Source organism: Tamandua tetradactyla, chromosome 24 (assembly GCF_023851605.1).
Source record: "Tamandua tetradactyla isolate mTamTet1 chromosome 24, mTamTet1.pri, whole genome shotgun sequence".
Taxonomy (NCBI): domain Eukaryota; kingdom Metazoa; phylum Chordata; class Mammalia; order Pilosa; family Myrmecophagidae; genus Tamandua; species Tamandua tetradactyla.
Window position 1 is genome coordinate 21,453,355 of NC_135350.1, and position 19,786 is coordinate 21,473,140.

The 19,786-nt window shown below is 42.4% G+C and overlaps 1 protein-coding gene across 5 annotated transcripts in view; it reads right to left on the minus strand.

Moving 5' to 3' along the window:
• Window positions 1-4,802: 4,802 nt before the first annotated feature.
• The window catches only part of NFKB1 (nuclear factor kappa B subunit 1), a 166,094-nt gene continuing 151,110 nt past the window's right edge, over window positions 4,803-19,786 (minus strand). For 4 of the 5 annotated variants that reach the window (XM_077142675.1, XM_077142673.1, XM_077142674.1 and 1 more), the window contains 8 exons: window positions 15,560-15,761; window positions 14,899-15,068; window positions 14,495-14,597; window positions 11,633-11,757; window positions 10,273-10,339; window positions 9,737-9,909; window positions 8,725-8,905; window positions 4,803-5,762 (listed from right to left, as the gene is read on the minus strand). In XM_077142675.1, coding sequence (XP_076998790.1) covers window positions 5,605-5,762; window positions 8,725-8,905; window positions 9,737-9,909; window positions 10,273-10,339; window positions 11,633-11,757; window positions 14,495-14,597; window positions 14,899-15,068; window positions 15,560-15,761 — 1,179 coding nt within the window. In that variant the 3' untranslated portion in view covers window positions 4,803-5,604. The remainder of the gene's footprint in view (window positions 5,763-8,724; window positions 8,906-9,736; window positions 9,910-10,272; window positions 10,340-11,632; window positions 11,758-14,494; window positions 14,598-14,898; window positions 15,069-15,559; window positions 15,762-19,786) is intronic. The other variant, XM_077142672.1, reaches the window with a different exon arrangement.

A 19,786-nucleotide genomic window follows, 5' to 3' on the forward strand; every position in this document is an offset into this window, starting at 1 on the left:
ATAGACATACTGAGCAACTGGTGGAATCCACACATTGACACTATGACTTGTGGAGTAAGGGCTATTATGGTAGGAAAGGCCAAGCGGAGGCCACTATAACTGCCCCTACCTAAGAAAATAATAAATGAGAGCAATATCAGATTCCTGGAAGGATTGCAGAGATTAGTGACACTCTTAAGGACTTGAAGGATGCAGGGGTGGTGATTCCCACCACATCCCCATCCAACTTTCCTATCTGGCCTGTGGAGAGAACAGATAGGTCTTGGAGGATGACAGTGTATTATGGTAAATTTAACCAGGTAGTGACTCCAGTTGCTGCTGCTGTTCCAGATGTGGTATCATTGCTTGAGCAAATCAACACATCCCTTGGTACGTGGTATGCAGTTATTGATCTGGCAAATGCTTTTTTTCTCAATAGCTATAAGTAAGGACCACCAGAAACAATTTGCATTCAGCTGGCAAAGCCAACAATATACTTTCACTGTTCTAACTCAGGGTATTATCAACTTTCTAGCTCAGAGAGAGTTTGGCTGGTCGTTGTCTGCAGCGACCTTGATTGTTTCTCCCTCCCACAAGACACCACACCAGTCCATCATATTGATGATATCATGTTGATTGGACCTGGTGAGCAAGAAGTAGGAACTACTGTATACATTGGTAAGGCATTTGCATGTAAGAGAATGGGAAATAAATCTAACAAAAATACAGGGCTGTACACCTCAGTGAAATTTCTGGGTCTCTAGTGGTGTGGCGCATATCAGGATATCCATTCTAAGGTGAAGGATAAGCTGTTGCATCTGGTCCCTCCTATGACCAAAAAGAGGCACAATGCCTAGTTGGTCTCTTTGGGTTTTGGAGACAACATAGTTCTCATTTGGGTGAGCTATACTGGACCATTTGCTGAGTGACCAGAAAAGCAGCTAGTTTTGATTGGGTCCTGAACAAGAGAAAGCTCTGTGACAGGTCCAGTCTGCTGTACAAGCTGCTCTCCATTTTGGACCAAATGATTCAGCAGACTCAGTGGTGCTGGAAGTGTCAGTGGCAAAGAGATGCTGTCTGGAGCCTTTGGCAGGCCCTGTGGGAGAACCACAATGCAAGCCCTTAAAATTTTGGAATAAGGCCTTGCCATCCTCTGTAGATAACTACTCTCCTTTTGAGAAGCAGCTTTTTGTCTGCTACTAGGCCTTAGTAGAGACTGAATGCTTAACCATGGGATACCAAGTTACCATGAGACCTGACTTGCCTATCATGAGCTGGGTGTGTCTGACCCACCAAGCCAGTGGGTATGCACAGCAGCACTCCATCATAAAATGGAAATGTATATGTAAGATAGGGTTAGAGTAGGTTCCTGAAGTCACAAGTAAATTACATGAGGAAGTGGCCCAAATGCCCACAGTCTCCACTCCTGCCACTTTGCCTTTTCTTTCCAAGCCAAGAGCTATGGTCTCTTCACAAGTTCCTTATAGTCATTTGACTGAGGAAGAGAAAACTCAGGCCTAGTTTATAGATGTTTTGCACAATATGCAGGCACCACCTGAAAGTGGACAGCTGCAGCACTGCAGCCCTGTTCTGGGTTGTCCCTGAAAGGAAGTGGTGAGGGGAAATCCTCCCAATTGATGGAACTGGTTGTTCACTTGCTTGGAAGAGAGAACTGGCAGGAGGTGCATTTGTCTACTTATTATGGGCTGTTGCTAATGGTTTGGCTGGATGGTTAGGGACTTGGAAGGAGTATGATAGGAAGATTGATGACAAAAAGGTCTGGGGAAGAGGTATCTGGATAGACCTTTCTGACTGGGCAAAGAACTTGAAGATATTTGTGTCCCATGTGAATGCACATCAGAGGATGACTTCAGCAGAGGAAGGTTTTAATAACAAAGTGGATAAGATGACCTGTTCTGTGGATACCAGTCAGTTTCTTTCCCCAGCAAGTCCTGCCATTGTTCAATGGACTCATGCACAAAATGGTCACGTTGTAGGGATGAACAAAGTGGTCATGGTGGTAGGGATGGTCATACATGGGCTCAGCAATAGGGACTTCCATTCACCAAGCTTTGGTGACTTTGTTACAGCCACTGCTGAGTGCCCAATCTGTCAGCAGCAGAGACCCACACTCAGCCCCCGATATGGTACCATTCTCTAAGGTGATCAGCCTGCTACCATGTTTTAGTTTGCTAGCTGCCAGAATGTAATATACCAGGAACAAAATGGCTTTTTAAAAGGGGAATTTAGTAAGTTGCTAGTTTACAGTTGTAAGGCTGAGAAAATGTCCCAATTAAAGCAATGTCCAATCTAAGGCATCCAGGGAAAGATACCTTGATTCAAGAAGGCTGATGAAGTTCAGGGTTTCTCTCTCAAGTGGAAAGGAATACAGGGAACACAGTCAGGGTTTCTCTCTCATCTGGAGAGTTATATGGCAAACACAGTGTCATCTGCTAGCTTTCTCTCCTGGCTTCCTGTTTCATGAAGCTCCCTGGGAGGCATTTTCCTTCTTCATTTCCAAAGGTGGCTGGCTGGTGGACTCTCTGATTCTCATAGCTATGACATTCTCTGCTCTCTCTGAATCTCCTGGCTTTCTCACTTGTCATTCTCTTTTATAGGATTCCAGGAAGCTAATCAAGACCCACCCGAATAGGTGGAGACACGTCTCCACCTAATCCAGCCTAACAACCAGTCTTGACTGAGTCACATCTCCAGAGAGATGATCTAATTACATATTCAAACATAGAGTAGTGAATAGGAATTAGAAGAAACGGCTGGATTTATAAAATGGGATTAGGATTAAAACATGGCTTTTCTAAGGTACATACATCCTTTCAAACCAGCACAGTTGATTACATTGGACCACTTCCATCATGGTAAGGGCAGTGATTTGTTCTAATTGGAATAGACACGTACTCTGGATAAACCCACTTCACAGAAAATAAAGTACAGGAATGGGCACATGTTTATGGAATTCTCTGGTGTTACCATGTTCCCCATCATCCCGAGGCAACTGGGTTGACAGAATGGTGGAATTGTCTTTTGAAAAGGTGCCAATTACGGTACCAACTAGGTGGCAATACTTTATGGGCTGGTGAAATGTTCTCCAGGAGGCTGTGTATACTCTAAATCAGCATCCAATCTATGGTGCTGTTTCTCCCATTGCCAGGATTCATGAGTCAAAGAATCAAGGGTGGAAATGGGAGTAGTACCACTCACTATTACCCTCAGTGAACCATGAGGAAAATTTTTCTTCCTATCCCTGCAACCAGCAGGTCTATAGTCTTTAGTTCCAGAAGGATGAGTGCATCCACCAGAAGAAACAACTATGATTCCATTGGAATCTAAGACTACAATCTGGTCACTTTGGGCTACTCATGCTTCTGGATCAACAGGCAAACAAAGAGATTATTGGTTGGGGTGATTGATCCTGACTATCAAAGGAAAATAGGACTGCAACTACACAATGGAGGTAAAGAAGAGTTTTCCTGGAATACAGGAGATCCCCTAGGGCGTCTCTTAATGTTACCATGCCCTGTGATTAAAGTCAATGGAAAACTGCAACAACCCAGTCAAGCAGGACTACCAATGGCTCAGAAACGTCAGGAATGAAGGTTTGAGTCACCTCACCAGGCAAAGAACCACAGCCAGCTGAGGTGCTTGCTGAGGGAAAAGGGAATATGGAATGGGCAGTGGAAGCAGGTAGTAATAAATATGAACTATGACCATGTGATCAGTTATAGGAACACGGGCTGTAATGACATGAATGTTTTTTCTTGCTTTGTAATTAGTATTTATGTATTTATACATAAATAAAATATCTTTGCTTTCCTCTTTATTTTATACCCTTTATCTTATCACATAAGTTATATTGTTTGTGTTATAGTATTTGAGTTGTAGGACATCAAGTTTAAGAGTGAATATTACTCACGGAATTGCACCCTACTCTGGAGAGATTTAATGCCTTTCCACTTGTATGCAGTACAGTTGAGTATTGTTAAGCGAGGAAAAAGTATGTCTGATTGTTTTCTATTTAGAGATTAAGTATGGTTTAAGGTGACATGTATAGCTGCCAAGTTGACAAGGGATGGGCTGTGATGGTCAGGTTCATGTGTCAACTTGGCCAGTTGATGGCGCCCAGTTGTCTGGTCAAGTAAACTCTGGCCTATCTGTTGCTGTGAGGGCATTTTATCATTTAAATCACTAGCACATTGGTTGTATCCACGCGGGATTGCATCTGCAATTGGTTAAGGGAAGTGTCTTCTGCAATGAGTGATGTATAATCTAATCAGCTGAAGGCTTTTATGGAGAAATCAGAAGTAAGAATCTTTCTTTCCACTTCAGCCAACCAGCCTCTACTGGGAATTCATTGAGGTCCTTCATTGGAGCTTCCAGTTTGTGGCCTACTCTACAGATTTTGGACTTTTATGTCCCCATGGTTGTGTGAGACACTTTTATAAATCTCACATTTACAGATACCTCCTGCTGGTTCTGTTTCCCAAGAGAATCCTGACTAATACACCGCAGCACCTCATTGAAAAGCTTTTTATATTTCCTTATTTCCAGCTCTTTCAGTGAAGAACAGTTCAGCAAAGCTTCCATGTTGGAAGGCTCCTTGTCCAACACCCTCTGGCATGTTGAAATTTTAATACTTTATGCATCACGGAGGCATCAAGAACATAATGAGAGGATACAGCGCTGTGTGAGATGGAGGAAGGTGAGGTTATAAGGCCTAAATGAGATGAGCCAGACAAGGATTTGACAAACTCAAAGTTTTCATTTTAACTTACAACACTTTTTTCAATATAAATTTTTTTGTTCATTTCTGGGTCAAAAAAACTATAAAGAGGAATGAGTATGAGCTAATTAGGTGACAAATGATCCCCATGATTATAAGGAATCATCTTAGGAAAGTATTTGCAGAGATCAAACCCAGGTGAGGTCAACAATCTGCTTTTCCTTTTATTATAAAAGTAAAATAAAAAATAGCATTTATAAATCCAACATTTTTCCATTAAAGTATTTGATCTAAAAAACATATTTACAATAGCAAAATGCAGAAAAAGAGGAAAATATCATTTTCAGCACTGATTGTAACCATGTTTAAATATTGACATGTACATGTTCTTTGTTTCAAATCATAGACATAACCACGTTAGAAAAAGTAGTAGCCTTTTTTTTTTGTACACCAAGTGACTCTCATTTGAAAATACCCCTTTTCTTAATCCTTAATCTGAATGCACGGCTGTGCTGTGGACGGCTAGAAAGAACACCGAGTGGGGACTCTGACACCATTTAATAACAGTGGGGTAGCAGTGGAGGGACAGCAGCAACAAAGGAAAGCAACTGTAATCCATTACCAGCAGGTAGAGCTCACCTGCAAGGATGCAACAGCCTAGCTGAGTGCTGTGATTGCTAGATACTATCTGTAAGTGAACCGAACTAAAATTAATTTAAGAACCAAGAAAGGAAGCCAAGTTTTAAAGGCCTTGAGTTAAATCCAGAATGATTCAGGCAGGCCAGTTTTCCTAGAGCACCTCTGGATGCGCTTTACCTTTCTTCTTTTGGACAAAGCAATGGAATTTCAGGGCTTTGGTTTACGCAGTGTGGGAAACCGCCAGCAGGCTAAATTTTGCCTTCTATCGATTCTTCCTGCCCATAGTTGTGGGGCATTTTGTTAAGAGTTAGCAATGAGCTGCTGCTGCTCAGAGACTCTGTAAAGCTGAGTTTGCGGAAGGATGTCTCCACGCCACTGTCACAGATGCTGTCGTCTCGGAGCTCATCTGAGAGGAGAAAGTACAGGCTCACTGAGGGGCAGAGCTGGGAACAAGCCAAAGCCCTTGATGTTGCAGACCTTACCTTCCAGCTGGCCGCAAAGCGCTGGAAAGTTCAGATCTAAACAGTACGTGGGGCCTACCTCTGCCCATTAGTTCCACAAACCACCTCCTCTCACCTACTGCGCCCTCTGCTGGTGACTGCTGCTCTGTGTTGTGAGGGGCAGAAAATAACATTTAAACAGATTGGAACAGATGTCTTCACTTGCAATCTAGCCTTATGTTCATCAAAATCCTTTCTGAATTCTCTTGACTCCAGCTGTGCCTTTTTTTTCTTTAGAAATAAGGTGTGCTCTTCCAACCACTGCATTACCCACTTTAATAGCTGGGGAAATTGTTGAACCTATGCAAAACGTATTGGTGGGAGAAGAGGGAACTAAAAATGAGATAACTGTCTGGGCCTCAGATGCTATTAAACACTATGCACTGCCTCAAACATATGTCAGTAGCAGAGAAATCATGCGATTTGATACCAATGAGTCAATACTGGAAAATTTGCTTGAATTCCCTTTGTTGAGAGAAGAATCTTTAGGGTTCTGAACAATGTGAAATGCTTTCCTATAGAGAGAGAGTAACCAAGAAAAGGTAAGTCAATATGAACTAATAAGAATGCCATCTTCTTGGATATTAAATCCCAGTATTAGAATATTGACTCTGATGGGAGTGGCATGGCTATTGTCTTGCTGTTCATTGATTTATTCAATCAATCTTTTTGCTGATCTATTATGTTTGGGAGAATGAGGTTTAAAGCCTTAGTGCCTTTTAAGATATAGCTATTTACTGATTCCTTTGGATATGTGTATAGAAGAGGCGCCAGTCCATGAGACAAGAGAGCTAGGCTGTTTTCTTAGTGGATATCTTAGTCTTTTCTACAGTGTGCACAGCAACACCTGTCCTTACTCTCCTAGGAGGACCCCTCTAAGGTGGTGGCATTGATACCGAAATCAAGTAGCAAGAGAAGTCAGCCAGTGAACAAGCTTCCCAGTGGAAAGGAAGAGAAGGCTCCAAGATCCTGAGGCTGGGTGGGATTCATGAGTTGGGGAAACAGAAGGAACATCTGGGGAGCTGAAGGATAGTGGGGCAGGACAGAAAATGTATCAAAGTGATACTTAAAAGAGAGGATGGGTAAAGCAGGGAAACTGCCTTTATTGTTCACTGCCTTATCTTCAGAGCCTTGGACGGTGCCAGGCACACAGGAGGTGCTCAGTAAAGATTTGCTGAATTAATACACGGTTTGGAGGGTGTAACAGGAGAACATAATCTCAATAATTCCTAAAGAGAACAACACCAATGTTGGCAGAGAATGGACTAAAGGGAGGTGGACAGAATGGAAATGGAGGCTGGTTAGGCACTCCTACAAGAATCTAGGAAAGAGATGAAGGTGGATTGGGCAAGGGTGGTTGTCCTAGAGAAAACCAAACCTTGATGGATTAGATGTGGGCGATTAGGGCAAGCAAGGATTCATGGATCTTTCCTAGATTCTGTCTGACCTCCCAGAGGGAGGCAGTGCTTCTGACTGACGTGGCCAATGCTGAGTTTGCGTGGGGATATCAAGAGTTCTAGCATCAGAACTCTGGGTGCTGAAACTTCAAAAGATGAGCTGCAGAGGAGACTTCAAGTGGGAAGGCAGCGCAGAGTCATCAGGGCGGGAGGGCAAGCAGGTGAGTGTGCTGTGGGAAAGCAAGAATGGAGAGTGTTTGCAGCAGGACAGAGTGACCGACTGTGGCACAGGCTGCGAGCAGTCTAGAAGATAGGAAGTAATGACGGGATCTGGGAATGTGGAGGTTCTTGGTCATCCGGATGACAGCAGGCCCAGTGGAGTGGAGGGGCTGTAAACCTGACAACAGGGCCTAGAGAACAGGAGGTGAAGGAAGAATAATAGGAAACATTTCTGAGAAGCCGTGTGGGGGAACAGAGAAATCAGGCTATCACAAATGGGGATGTGGTATCACGACAATGTTTTCCACTGCTTCGTTTTACTTCTAAAGATAAAAGAAATGACAGCACGCTTGCTAGGTGATCTAGTCTGGAGGGAGAAACTGTCAATGCAAGAGAGATTCAAGAGGTAGAGAAGCAGGACTTAGAAAAGGCAAGAGGGGATGGACCCAGGACAAGAGGGTACTGTTCAGTAGGAACACAGGCATTTCATCCACTGAGACTAGATGGAAAGCACAGGTACAGTGGTGTGGGAGATCTGATGGTGCAAAGGTGAGAAAGTTCTAATTGTTTCTATGTTTTCAATGTAATGTGAGGCAAGGGCATTGAAGGATAGAGGAAGGGGATACTAGGGGATTAGGAAGAGAGAGCATGAAATGGTTGCTTAGAGAGTGCAAGAATAACATTATAGGGAAATACAGGGTTACTGGTCTGTGTTAGAGTCCACTCCATAAGGATATGTGTTTTTAAGATGCAACGAAAGATGGTACAGTTAATGGCAGGAGATAAGGTCAGTTTTATGAGCACAGGAGAGGGAGATGAAGTGAGAAGAAGTGAGAAGATCATTGGATGTGAGGAGGCCAAGGAACTGAGGGGCAATATGGTGGGACTAGGCATCAGTGCCTAGTTCAGGCAGCTAGCCCTGATTCTATATACCTTGAGGAGTGCATTTTCCTCTCTCTGTATCCTCTCTTTAATTTAAGAGAAAAGTAATATTTGCTGCAACCACCCACATCATGTTGCTTTTAGTATGTATTGTGAATCTAAGCAAACCATGTGTCAATGTCATTGATCATGGGAACAGCCCCCTGACCCAAACGCTAGTGTCAGGAGAGGTAGAAAGTAAAGCATGTGTGCCCTGGAGTTAGAGAGACTCACAGGAAGGTATATTCAGGAGATGATGGGGAGGTGGGGACTGCAGTGTCTCATCCCAAGAGAACTGACGATACCCGCCTGGGGAAGCTTTTTTCTTTACCTATTTGCTGCCTTGTGGAGGAAGGTGAGAGAGGCAGCGAGTGGGCCTGAGAGTTTGTCTTTGCTGAGCTGCTGGCTTCAGTGTCTGAGGTGCAGATGGCTGTCTGGATAACTTCGATCGCCTCTGTATAGCCCATCTGTCTCAGGGCCTCCACCAGCTCTTTCACTGTCCCTCCAGAGACCTACAAGAGAGAAATGAAGAAAGACTACGTCCTTGGGTTCAACCCCCGTGCAAGGAATAAGTGAGGAGCAGGCTGTAAACACCAACACCATGTCCCTTCCCTCTTCCATGCTGTCTCCCCTGCTCAGCAGGCCAGATGGTACTGGAAAGGTCAGGGAGAGGAGTGGCTAAAAAAACATGCAGTCTTGAATCAAGTTTCCTGTCGGCTCAAAGACTACTCAGGAAATCACAGAGAAGCAGTTTATTGTAAAAACACACACAGAGTGAGAAGGACAGAGAGAGAGGAAAGTGCTGAGGCAGTGAAACTCTACCTAGAGCGGTTTATGCAGTATTCTTGTATAAACCAAAGCTCTGGACACTACTGAGAAACAAGAGCTAACAATGAAATGTTCAATTGAAAATAATTTCACCTCATGTTTTTTGACCTTTTATTTTTAGAGAGAAAAGCATCACCGGGGAATTGCTCTGCTGGGAGCCCCTCACAGACAGAGGAGTCCATGACCTGACATGTGGTCAAGGCACGCTCTTGGGGACAAGAAGAGAGGCATGTTGATTACAGCTTATCCTGTTTGTTCAGGAGATCACAAAGTTCTGTGACAGTCCTGACTCCCTAAGGAGTCTTTCCCAGGGGCCCCGGGCAAAGCTCGAGGAATCTGACTACAAGGTCCTCAGGAAGGTGAGCTTCCTTCCTTGCCTGGCTCACCCTCCTGGCCTTGGGCAAGTCCTGGGTTTCTTCCTCAGAGTTTAGAGAGGGTAATCGTGCCCTAGCTAGTGATGCTAACAGAGTAAAGGAGAAAAAAAACCCAGTCAAATACGCACGGCGATGTGTTACCTCATAGTTGTCCATAAGAGTTTTAGACGGGGCAGGACTCAGTCGGAAGGCATTATTAAGTATCCCCAGACCTAGTTTCTGTGCCAGAGTAGCCCAGTTTTTGTCTGGATCAGGAATTTCTAGCAACTTGTAGAGCTGCAACTTTGCATCTTCCGTCAGCTGTTTCATGTCTCCTGAAGGAAATAAAGAAGAAACACGGCTGTCCTAACCTCGCGGAGATACCCTGAACAGACGGATCATCACTACGATGCTTTCCCTCCACACCCCCCAACCCCTGGGGAAACAATCAAGCTATTTCACTTGAATGTCAGCAGAAGCCCAGCTGAGCAGCATCACCATGTATTTCTAGTAGATTAAAATGGGATATTCTTTTTTTGTATACCTCCAGAATATTTTGATTCTGAAATGAGCCACAGTGCCTTTCATAGTAAACCCTGGCTTATAACTCATTCTCCCAACCCCCTCAGAAATGAGGTGTGCCTTCACTCAGTGTGGAGATTAAGCTGGTTAAAGAGTCTAGTTCTAGTGCAACCCACCTTGTGACAGCAAATCATCAGATGTAAACTCTGACTTATATGGTTTCCCATTCAATATGTCAAATACCTGTTGGAGAGAAAAACATGGGGAAACATTACACATTAATGGAACCACTAGGGAAATCTATTGGGGAAAGAACAGTCTTGGGGGTTCTTGGGAGCAGCCGAGAGGTTGTGCACTACGCGGGCTGCCTGAGGTAGGCAGGAGCACCAAAACCAACCTCAGGGAGGGCCAGGATCCTGACTTTTCTCAAAGACAAATGCAGTCTCAGCTATGCCTTTTTCAGACTCCTTGATCGATGATGCCTCTTGGCGAGCTAGGGCCAGGGCTGCGCTGACTCAGAGCTGTAAGAATGTGCCTCCTCTTTGTCCTGTATTCCCTCACTGTCCCATCCTCCCTAGTGAAAGGTTTATGAGAATGAATTTTATAAACTTGCTTATGTTGAATGTACAAATGTTCACAAGGCTTGGTGTTACCTTTTAGCACCATTTACATTTTAACTGAGGGGTCAGAAAAGTCTTAGGTCAAAAAAAACAAACAAAAATTCTCTCCGTGAGGAGCTGAGCCATAGCTACGAGGCCTATCTGGTGTCCTCTGAGTCCTCTGTTGCTGGCTGACTCGGGTAAGGATAAGAAGGGGTCAGTGAAGTGGGTTATCTTGCTGTGGTGAGGCTTTCTGGGGAACCATGTGGTCTCTACCGGGGTCACTTGGCTCAACGCAAAAGAGTTGTAAGAAGGCAAGTGGAAAGGCTTTTGATGCGGAGCAGCATTTGTCCCTAAGAAAATCGATTTTGTTGTGCTGGAGATCTGTGTGCTGTCCGCCTCTTCGTTCCAGCTCTTCTCCCTGGGCCAGGAAGACCTAGTGACTGCTTTCTTTCTAACCTTCAGATCTCAGTGGAGAATTGAGGAAGGCTTTAAAATCTTATTTATTTTGTCTATATTTGTTGAAATCCTCAGAGGAGTTCCCAGTTTCTTTTTATGTTCAGAAATCACCTGGCTTAGTTTGAGCAAGCCGTAACATTGACCCTAGCTTCAAAATGTGAGATGGTAATGATTCTGGTGTGAACTGAGAATAAATAACTCGTATGTGAATTTCATGCTCACTTTTTTCCTAATCCTCTTTCAAATCTTAACTCTGATCTGACTAGGCCTCCGTTTAAACACTCAGAACTCAGCTGACCTAGATCTTTTGTGGATAGGTTTTTCAGGATAAGTATGGCTCTCGACAAGCAGATTTTCCAAAAAATAAAAATAAAAGGCTTGTCCTTCAGGGAATAAAGAACCAGAAAAACCATCTGTTCTCCCATCCCTGAACCCTTTGCTATCTCAGGAGCAGTCATCCAACTACAGCATCATTCACCTGCCAGTTGGCGGCCATATCTAGAGGTGTGGTTCCAGGCACGACTCCTTCATCCTTTCCCTCCTTTTCCCAAGAGTCATCCAGATCATAGAGAGGCTCAAAGTTCTCCACCAAAGGATCTGCTCCTGAGAAGTCAAGTTACACAGCATTAGGTAAACCCAGATCTTGCCCACTTCCACTGCCTGCAGGAGTCAGAGTTCAAAGGCAAAGTGTGGTAGCTGCTAAAGGCAATTACCTGTATACATTTTAATATATAAAAAATGTTTCTACTGAAATCTCCAAAAGCTTACATTAAATTCTAATTTATTCTGACTACAAATATGTTTTGTGATACTCTAGATACCCAAGGATACAATAAAAAAACAAAGACTTTGAATTCTCAGAATTTCACATTATTCTTTAACTGAATGACGTGTCTTTAATCTGAGGCCTCGTGGAAAGCATTTGCAGAAATGAGGGTGTGCCCTCACGCAGGATTCAGGTCCAAAATGTTCAAATTTGTGTCTGCCAATGTGCATTTCTCAGCTTCCTGTCTTGCTCACTCAAGAGAGCGAAGATGCTTGGTGTTTGGTGACAATCTGCTCAGTTTTATTCCTGGGTACAGCACTGCTAGGGCCTTCATCTTGAAGCAAATGATACCAAAAAACATTCCATGGGTATGTGCAGTTATTGAAAAACTGGGGGCTGCTGGATCTTGGGAAATCTAGTATGTTCTTTTGCCTCCGGCAAGAAAACATCTAAAGTAACTCAGAGATTAGAGCTGGAGTTACTTCTCAAAGATTTAGAGACTACTTTTATGAGGATGTGTTTAGCTTGATGTTTGAGAAACAATAGTAAGGTCCGTATACATTTTTGGGAAGAGGGCCTTGCTTGTACGATGCTGGAAGAACATTTGATTTTTGCTAACTTCAGCAACAGGAGAGTGGCTAATGAGAGTCAAAGAGGGGTCTAGGTGTAATTCTTTATTTCACTCTATCAGACCCGGCCTGAGCTTTGAGGCAGTAAGTTTAACTTGTCCAGGAAAAGAGTGGAGAAATGAAAATGAGCAATTTATAGGACAGAAGACTGAAAGAGCTGAGCTATGTCTGCTCCTTAAAAGTTACCATTTCATCACTTTGAATGTAGAACTAGGATTTTTTTTCTAATCTGAGTTTCATCATCTCTATATTAGAAAGACAGTTAGTTGCTATTCCTTTCATGGGATTCGAGAATTCAAGAGAAAGCATTTTTTGGAGGGAGTTATAGCTTCTCCTCTGAAGGGATTTGAGAATTCAAGAGAAAGCATTTTTTGGAGGGGTTATAGCTTCCCATCTGAAGGCATTTCTTAATTACAGCCAGTGACTTCCAAACCGGTTCATACATACTGCAATCAGTCTCTTGGTCAAGAAAAGGTTCAGTTTGACAAAGGGGAAAAGAAAAGGCTGCTGCTTATTAGGGTATGATTTCACTTGTCAGAAAAACATGATATTCCCAAAGAAAAAGTTTCTGCACCTTTCTGGTTTCCGTTTTTGGTTTTTTTTTTTCAGATGACATTTTAAACTCTACTGCTTGCTTGAATTTATGAAGCACTTATCTTCTAAAATTTTTTTTGAAATCCTCCAAAGTAAATAGATATATCAGGGCAAGCCCACATATTGAATTGAGATTACAATTTCACTAAACCTTTCTTGAGGTCCGAAATATGCAAGGCACTGGGGAGTCAAAGATGAGAAGAAATAACATATTTTCTATACTTCACATTTTTTTTTTTTCTTCTTGCTGAGAGAGAGGCCATATCTGAGAAACAAAAGAGGTCCTCAGGGGTGACTCTTAGGCCTAATTTTAAGTAGGCTTAGCTTATCCTTTGCAAGGATAAGTTTCATATGAACAAAGGGCTTGGCCTCTTGCTTTGGTTGTTCCCACTGCTTGTGAGAATATCAGGAATTCTCACAAAACATTTGAATTTTCCCCTTTCTTGTCATCTCAGTCATTAATGAGGATTGAATGGAATAATATCTGCAAATCAGAGGCTGTAGTGGGGAGGGATGCAATGGATAGAAGACAGTCTGGAGGTTCAGACTGGTGGGGTCTGATTCATAGCTCTGGTTATTACAGGACCCAAGACTGGACCCCAGTCATCTTTCTAGTCTATGTGTAAAGTGGGAGTGGTGATTAAGATACTGGTCTCAAAGGGTTACCTGTGGACTAAATGATGCAATGTCCATAACGTGACTGGTTCAGTGCCTAGTACACAGTAAAGTTAATAAATGCCAGCAATTTCTGTTTCAGTGTCTTGCACGTTAGAGTGTTCAATACACAGCCCATTCGTCCTTGCCTATGACTTGAAAGTCCAAGAGATTTGTTTTGTTTGCTTGTTTTTGTTTTATTGCAAAAGGAAGTCCTTGAATTATTTCTTATACCAATAAACTCTTTTTCTGGAGACTTTGGACTTGATCATATTTGTTACTGCTCAGAATTCTTTCTGTATGGTGTTAAATCCATCTCTGAGAAGAACCCTCACCAGTGGATTCAATCTAAACAACCAAACCCCAGAACAAACATGAATTAGAGAGTTAAAATTAATGTGACTTTCAGAATGGAGCCCAGGATTACCAGTCTAAATAGTGGCTTGATGTGATTTGCTTTAAAATATTAAATATTTTAATATTTTAATAAAATAAAATAATACTGTAATATTTTATAAAATTTAACAAATTAATTAAAATATTAAAATGTGATTTGCTTTCTAATATTTATTTACCCAGGCCTTTCAACAGTAGGTCTGTGCCATAAAGAAGGTGACGAGGCTACATTACTCCTTGCTTGGAGGTAGGTTTGCTTTCCTGATGACATTTTCCAACAATGATTGCTAGGCTGTCTTACCTGCTGCTTTGAGAAGAGCTGCCAGTCTGGTGGATCCTCTCCCGGCTGCTATGTGCAGGGGTGTAGTTCCATCATAGGTGGTACTATCTACATGAGCATCACCCTAAAATCCCACCCACACAGACAAAGGTTAGTGCAAGGTTCCCTTGCCCTTTGTCTCCACCCCCTCTGTCTTCAGGGTTCCTTTGGGTCATTACCAGCCCAGATGCTGTTTTGGGTTGGCTTCCCCATTAGAGATGATGGGGTGGCAAATGCCTGAAGCTGCTACTATGAAGCCTTGCATAGATGTTAAATAAATAGGTCTAAATATAGGGAAAATATTATTACTGATATTAGTTTTTGAAAAGATTTTGCTAAATCCTCCTTTGGAATTCAATGCAAAGACGAAGTGATGCATCCTTCACCTCCAGGAGCAGGCAGCCAGCCAAGGAGATGTTGTCGTGCTCCACAGCCAGGTGCAGTGCCGTGCGCCCAGACTTCTGCTCTTGGGCATTGACGTTGGCCCCCGCGGCCACCAGTAGTCGCAGGCATGGCATGCTGTTGCTCATCATGGCAAGGTGAATGGCATTCAGACCTAGAGCCCAAGCACAGGGGCAGTCATGGGGGAGGGACGGCTGGTCACAAGACAGCCCTCAGGGAAGCCCAAAAAAATGGCAGAACACTGCCCAGACTATCCCACATCTTGTGATGGAAGAGTCTCTACTCAAGATATTCTTTACAGGCACTTGTAACTCCACAGTGCGGCATTTAAACCCAGTCTCCCACTGTGTCCTCAGGAGACACTGAAAGCAAACAAACATTCTCTGAATAAATGATGCTTTATACACTTCAGGACCAGTATTTGCTCAGGCTTCTGTTTTTTTCCCTTTATGGACAAACTATTTCAAATCATCTTAAGAGGAATTAGTTCTGGTGAGCAACAGAAATACCCCAAGACATGATGAACTCCAGGTGACTAAGGAAAGCACTTTTGGGTACAAATAAAACAGCAAGCCTTTATCAACTACTTAGTAGTTGTTTAGAGAGCTGATGGAGCATCTAACACGACATATGATTGTTTCTTACCTTCCCCATTGGGCTGGTTGATAAGCAGCGCTGCCTTTTTGTGCTTGAGTAAGATACTGAGAATTATATCATGTCCTTCTTTGGCAGCTAAGTGCAAAACAGAGTTACCCAAACGGTCCAGGAGGCTTGGGTCGGCTCCGGCCCTCAGCAAGTCCTCTACCACTTCTTCCTGCTTGGTGATGACTGCCAAGTGCAAAGGAGTCTGGGGACAGTGGGGAAAGGGCAGGGAACACTCTGGTCAGCTCTATACACTTATCCCTTCATGGCCGTCACTGCAATGGGTGGAGTCATATTACAGGAACATTTCCCATTCCCAGATTAACTTCTGATCTTTGCAAATGAGTTATTCCTTTTTCATATCATATGCTAATGAAGTATGTATAATGAACTAAAATTTAGCCCTTCAATAGGTAGGATTATTTTTATATTTACCACTTCTAAATAGAAACCAATAGAAAACAATGAAAAATGCTGCTATTCTCAAGTCACATGGAAAATACATTTGCTAAATTAAGAAATATTGTTCTACAGACTGATTCCATGAGACAGATTAACATAACTCTCCTTCCCTTACCTAGTAAAAGGTGTCATGGGACTCTAAATGTCATAATCGAGACAATAAAACTTTCTCACTGAAAAGGGCTCTGACGAGCAGAAGAATCGAGTTGCTGACACCAAATAGTTACCTAAAAAGTCCATTTGACTACCTACCCACACAGCAGTACCTCCGGGAATGCAAATGAGATATTTTTGAGATTATGTGTTTTCAAAAATGAGCAAGGCAAATACAATTATGTAAGTTCCTTTCAAAGAATTGAGGTCGCAGACAGAAAAACAGCAATATATGATTATACAAAGAAGTCTATCTTCAACAGAAACCTAACCGTGGGACCCAGCATGTCTAGGGACTATTTGCCTGGCCTTCAGTGAGCGGTTACTGGGCACAGCAGTGCCAGCAAGCAGGCCCCAGGCAGGGTGACCACAGCACGCGGGACTTGGCAGGATGAAAGATGCTCAGGCCGTCTAAGCCTTGATTACTTGATTATTTAATGTGGCAGAAACCACAGAAGGCTGTTGCCAAATGATCATTCTCCCTTGTTTCTTTTCTTTTCCAAGACTATAATCTTGACCTGAAATGGAACAGAGTCCTTAAAACTTCAGACGCTATAGCCAAGAGCCCTCCTCTTAAAAAAACAAATGAATAAATAAAGGGTCTATTTACTAATCCACATTTTCTGAAATACTATTTGGTGAGCACATGTTGGGGCGATGGGAAAATGAAAGAGAGAATAAGGTGGGAAAAGAGAAGATCTGAAATTCTCAGATATTATACCATTCAGAAATTAGGAATTATCTTCGGTTTTCACATAGCTTTTTTTCATATCATAAAAATTCTCTTATCTTGAAGAACAGAGGTGGTTGTATGTTAACATTTTCTCCCATGGACCCACCGAAGGTTTGCTATGGTATGTCTGGCTTCTAGATCTTAAAGACCAGGACTATAACTTAATTACACAACGTAGGGATCCAGAGGCCCTCATGCTATGCTCGTGAGTGTGTGGCCCTATGCAGTCTTTTAGGACAGCTAAGTACTCGAGTGCACTAGCAACCCAACTTCTGCATATATATCTGAGTGGAATTCTGACACAAGTCACAGGGGACGTGGTGAGGATGCTTGCTGCAGCACTGTCACGGAGGTGGGCAAGAAGAAGTAGGGTAAGTGTCCACGGCTGGGGAATGAGTAAGTTAGACAAGGAAGATGCATACTATAGGATTCTCTTCAGCAGGGGAAACCATGAACTAGCTGCACGGACAGCAGCAAGGACAGGCTCTAAAAACTCTGAGTGTAGGAATACAGTGAGGTTGAGCACAATGCCTTTTCTATATTTACGTAGAGCTATATAGACACACACAAATGGGCATGTAAAATTCTTGAAATATGAATAAGCTCTGTGAACTGTACCAATGCCAATTTCCTGGTTTTGATACTACTATAATTGTGCAAGATAACTATTTCCCCACTGGGGGAAACCGAGTGAAGGTTAAGTGAGACCTCCTTGTACTTTTTTTGGTAATTGTTTATGAATCTATAATTATGTCAAATTAAGTATTTAAAAATGGTTAATGCAGAGCAGGAGTAGTATGTATAATACGATGTGGACTCTGTGTGAAGTATACTAAAATACCTATATATTTAAAGTATATATTCATATGTAGCCAATACCTGGAAAAATACTCAAAACACATGGTTATATTAGAATGGTGGGTTGAATGATTTGTATGTTGCCAGGGAGGGGATCTCTGACTCTTTAATGTATACCCTATACCATTTAATATACAATGAACTCATAGTAATTAAAAGCATAAAGTAAAAAATTTAAATACACAGAAAAACCCACTAATGTTTTAAAGAGACATATATGAGTAAAACAATACACACCAAACACTCTGGAATGGTTGGCTATCATGGGGGGGGGAAAGGGAACAGGACCAGTGAATGAGGGTTAAAGAGAATAGACTTAAAATTATTTCCAGAAAAAATGTGAACGCTGAACTTTTTTTTTGAAGTGTGCACCTAGAGGAGGCATGGGTAGGCGGGGAGAGAAATTTGAACATGATTGTTGGCCAGAGAAATGTGAAGATTTGTGAAAGGTATTTTAGGAGAATGTTTAAAAGAATTGTCAAATAAACCCACATTACTGACAAATCTGTATGATTTCCCATGAAGAATCATTATAAGAGAACCTTAACAGGTTTACAAGAGTGAAAATTTTAGTGGTTTCCAATTCTCGGATTGAAGGTGCCATCCTGCCTGAGATCTAGAAAGCATTCCCCTGGATCCAACCTTCCTACCAATTAACAAGGGTGGTAATCAGGTGAAGAAAAAATGGACTTGCATTTTCCTGACAGCCACAAAATCAGAAGGGGCAGAAGTGTCAATGGCGGTGGTTTTGGTTTTTGTCTCTAGCACACTGGAGAGTATCAGTATACATAAGTGAAAGATGCAGTAAGGAGTGAGGACATAATAAATCGCCGCTGCTAATCCTATCAGGCTGCGGCCTTTGCAGAGCCTATTTATAAACAGAAAAACAAGTGCTTCCTTGAATTGCTTTAAGGATCACGCAGTCTTTAAAAGGAGGACTGAGAAGCTACAACTTCCCTTTCCTAGTTTTATTCGTATATATACTTGTGATGATTAAAAGGAACAATGTGCCCTAAACTTTGAAGGTATCAAGTTTTATGGGTCAAACCGTTTCCCAAATACCAACAATCCCTCAAAATGGTATGAAAGTTTGATGAAGGTATTCCTTAAATGTAAATGTAAATCTAAAATCAGACCTCATCCCAGTTATTTTATATTTTAAGTCAGTGAAGGATCTGCAACCTCATTTTTCCTTTGACATAAAGCACAACAGCCTGAAGTCCAATGCACTACATCAAATGGGAAACTTAGTTTCCGCTATCAGGAAACACCTATTCTCAGATAAAAATCTATTGAGAGCAACATGTAAGCATTTTAGCACTTTTGTTTTGAGGAAGTAAAAATGATTCATATCATCTTCTTTAAAAATTGAGAACTGGAATAGATACTCTTATTATGTATATAATTATACATGATCATTGCCCACATTTTTAGAGGTTATAAGCGAGAGATAAGTTTGAATCGGAGCTCCCAGTACACTTAAACGAGGAGGACTAGGAAGACATTTCAAGACTAATGAAAGGAGGTGGAAAGATGGAAAGCAGAGAGGTAGGTAAGACCAGGAGGGGGATGCAGAAGATGGGTGGGGCAGGAGGAAAGCTAGCAAGGTGCAACCAGGGATGGAAGATGGGGGGAGCTCTAGAAAGCAGAACCCCACCTCTGCCACCTGCTCCTTGCAGTTCTTAGACCAAAAGGCCATGGTGTCTTACCTCTAAACACCCAGAACCCAGCCTTTGGTTCTGCTCCCATAGTTTCAATCCCCTTTTCCTCACCCCAAAAGTCTGGATGTGCCCATCAGGTGGCCTCACTGAATCTCCAGGTGACTTATCTCTTTGAAAACGTCTGCAGACCCCTTTGAAAGAGTTCAAGTTGTTTTTCTGTTCATCTAATTGCTATTTAAACCTGGTTTGGCAAAATTCCTTGGTGTTCCCTGTTTCCCTCACTTTGAGATGTCTTTCTGCTTTTGAAAGACACTTCTTCCCACTCAAACAACCTTTTCAGTTTTCTGTGTGCTGATTTCATCA